The sequence below is a fragment of the Calidris pugnax genome, unplaced genomic scaffold (assembly GCF_001431845.1).
Source record: "Calidris pugnax isolate Ruff unplaced genomic scaffold, ASM143184v1 scaffold1352, whole genome shotgun sequence".
Lineage (NCBI taxonomy): Eukaryota > Metazoa > Chordata > Aves > Charadriiformes > Scolopacidae > Calidris > Calidris pugnax.
The window spans coordinates 1-2,339 of NW_015091885.1; the positions used below are offsets into that span (position 1 = coordinate 1).

Here is a 2,339-nt window from a genome sequence, read left to right on the forward strand (position 1 = left end):
AGAAATCCTTTTACTTTTCCAGCGCCCTGTCCCACCATCACCCCTTGGTGCCTCCGGTGGCCTTCCTCCCCCTTCCTCCTCCTCCTCTTCCTCCTTCTTCCCCTCCTCCTCCTCCTCCTCTTCCTCCTCCTCATGGTCACTTCAAGAGGAACTGATGGGTTTGGGTCAAGAAATCCTTTTACTTTTCCAGCGCCCTGGAAGGTGTCACTGGGGGTGACACCTTCGTGCCTCTGGTGACCTTCCTCCCCCCTTCCTCCTCCTCCTCTTCCTCCTCCTCCTCCTCCTCACAAGAAATCCTTTTACTTTTCCAGCGCCCTGGAAGATGTCACTGGGGGTGACACCTTCGTGCCTCTGGTGACCTTCCTCCCCCCTTCCTCCTCCTCCTCCTCCTCCTCCTTCCCCTCCTCCTCCTCCTCCTCTTCCTCCTCCTCATGGTCACTTCAATCCAAGAGGAACTGATGGGTTTGGGTCAAGAAATCCTTTTACTTTTCCAGCGCCCTGGAAGATGTCACTGGGGGTGACACCTTCGTGCCTCTGGTGACCTTCCTCCCCCCTTCCTCCTCCTCCTCCTCCTCCTCCTCCCGGCCCCCGCCGCGCAAGGTGTGGATGAGCTTGGCCCAGAAGAGGGGTCTCTCCTGGGGGTGCTGTGGCCAGCGGAGGTGGGTGCGTCGCAGGAGGACGCGGCGCGCGCGGTGGAAGAGGCTGAGCTCGGCCTCGGGCAGGGGCTCCAGGAAGACCAGGACCAGGACGTCCCTGAGCTCCTCGAAGAGGCGGTAGGTGGCCAACTGCATCTCCAGGGAGCACCACTCGCTGCGCAGGAAGCCCCTGCTCACCACGCACACCGTCTTGCGGCTGTTGTAGATGGCGTCCACGATGTTGTCCACGATGGCCCTGCCCGGCCGGAAATCCCGGTGGTGGAGACAAAGGCGTAAAGAACCTTCTCCTTCCAGTTGAGGGACAAGTTCCCCCAAGACCCAACCTTCGTCGGCCGAGTTGTAGGAGACGAAGGTGTCGTAGAGGAAGCGGCGGCGCTCGGGGCGCCAGCGGCCGTTGGCCCAGGCCCGCAGGAGGTAGAGGTGGTAGCGCAGGCGCCAGTAGCCCCGGTGGTAGAGCAGGGGCAGGGCCAGCGCCAGGGCCACCAGCGGGGAGGTGGCGGAGAAGAGGTAGAGGCCCAGGTCCAGGAAGCAAACGCGGGTGTCGAAGTTGTGCAGGTAGGAGGGGGGGCTGCGGTCGCCACCGTTGGGGTCATCACAGCCATCGCCATCATCACCATCGTCATCATCATCACCATCATGACATCTACATCCACCGTTGGGGTCATCACAGCCATCAACATCATCACCATCGGCACCATCATCACCATCATGACATCTACATCCACCGTTGGGGTCATCACAGCCATCAACATCATCACTATCATCACCATCAGCATCATCATGACATCTACATCCACCATTGGGGTCATCACAGCCATCAACATCATCACCATCGGCACCATCGTCACCATCATCACCTCTACATCCACCTTTGGGGTCACCACAGCCATCAACATCATCACCATCGTCATCATCATCACCATCATGACATCTACATCCACCATTGGGGCCACCACAGCCATCAGCATCATCACCATCAGCATCATCATCACCATCAGCACCTCTACCACCTCCACATCCACCATCGGGGTCACCACAGCCATCGCCATCATCACCATTGACACCATCATCACCTCTATGTTCACCACCACCATCGACATCATCACCATCGTCACCATCATCACCTCTACATCCACCATTGGGGCCACCACAGCCATCAACATCATCACCATCAGCATCATCATCACCATCAGCACCATCATCATCTCTACATCCACCGTTGGGGCCACCACAGCCATCGCCATCATCACCATCATCACCTCTATGTCCACCACCATCATCATCACCACCTCCACCCCCTCCACGTCCACCACTGGGGCCACCACTGGCAGCACCGTCACCACCAGCATCCCCTCCACCACGTCCACCACCAACGCCACCTTCTCCACCACCACGACCACCTCTACCATGACCGTTTCCACCACCTCCACCACCATCACCACCACCACCATTGCAACCACCTCCACCACCAGTTCCACCATCACCACCACCTCCACTGTGACGTCCACCAGCAGTTCCACCACCACCACCACCTCCACCTCCACCACCATCACCACCACCACCATTGCAACCACCTCCACCACCAGTTCCACCATCACCACCACCTCCACTGTGACGTCCACCAGCAGTTCCACCACCACCACCACCTCCACCTCCACCACCATCTTCATCGCCTCCACCACC

At 59.0% G+C, this 2,339-nt stretch overlaps 1 protein-coding gene across 1 annotated transcript in view; it reads right to left on the reverse strand.

The window, feature by feature from the left end:
- Positions 1-482: 482 nt before the first annotated feature.
- Positions 483-2,339, reverse strand: part of LOC106900124 (toll-like receptor 13) — a gene marked incomplete at its 5' end in the record, with an annotated part of 14,703 nt that continues 12,846 nt past the window's right edge. The window contains one exon of the mRNA XM_014962108.1: positions 483-1,216. Within this exon, the coding sequence (XP_014817594.1) occupies positions 483-1,216 (734 nt within the window). The remainder of the gene's footprint in view (positions 1,217-2,339) is intronic.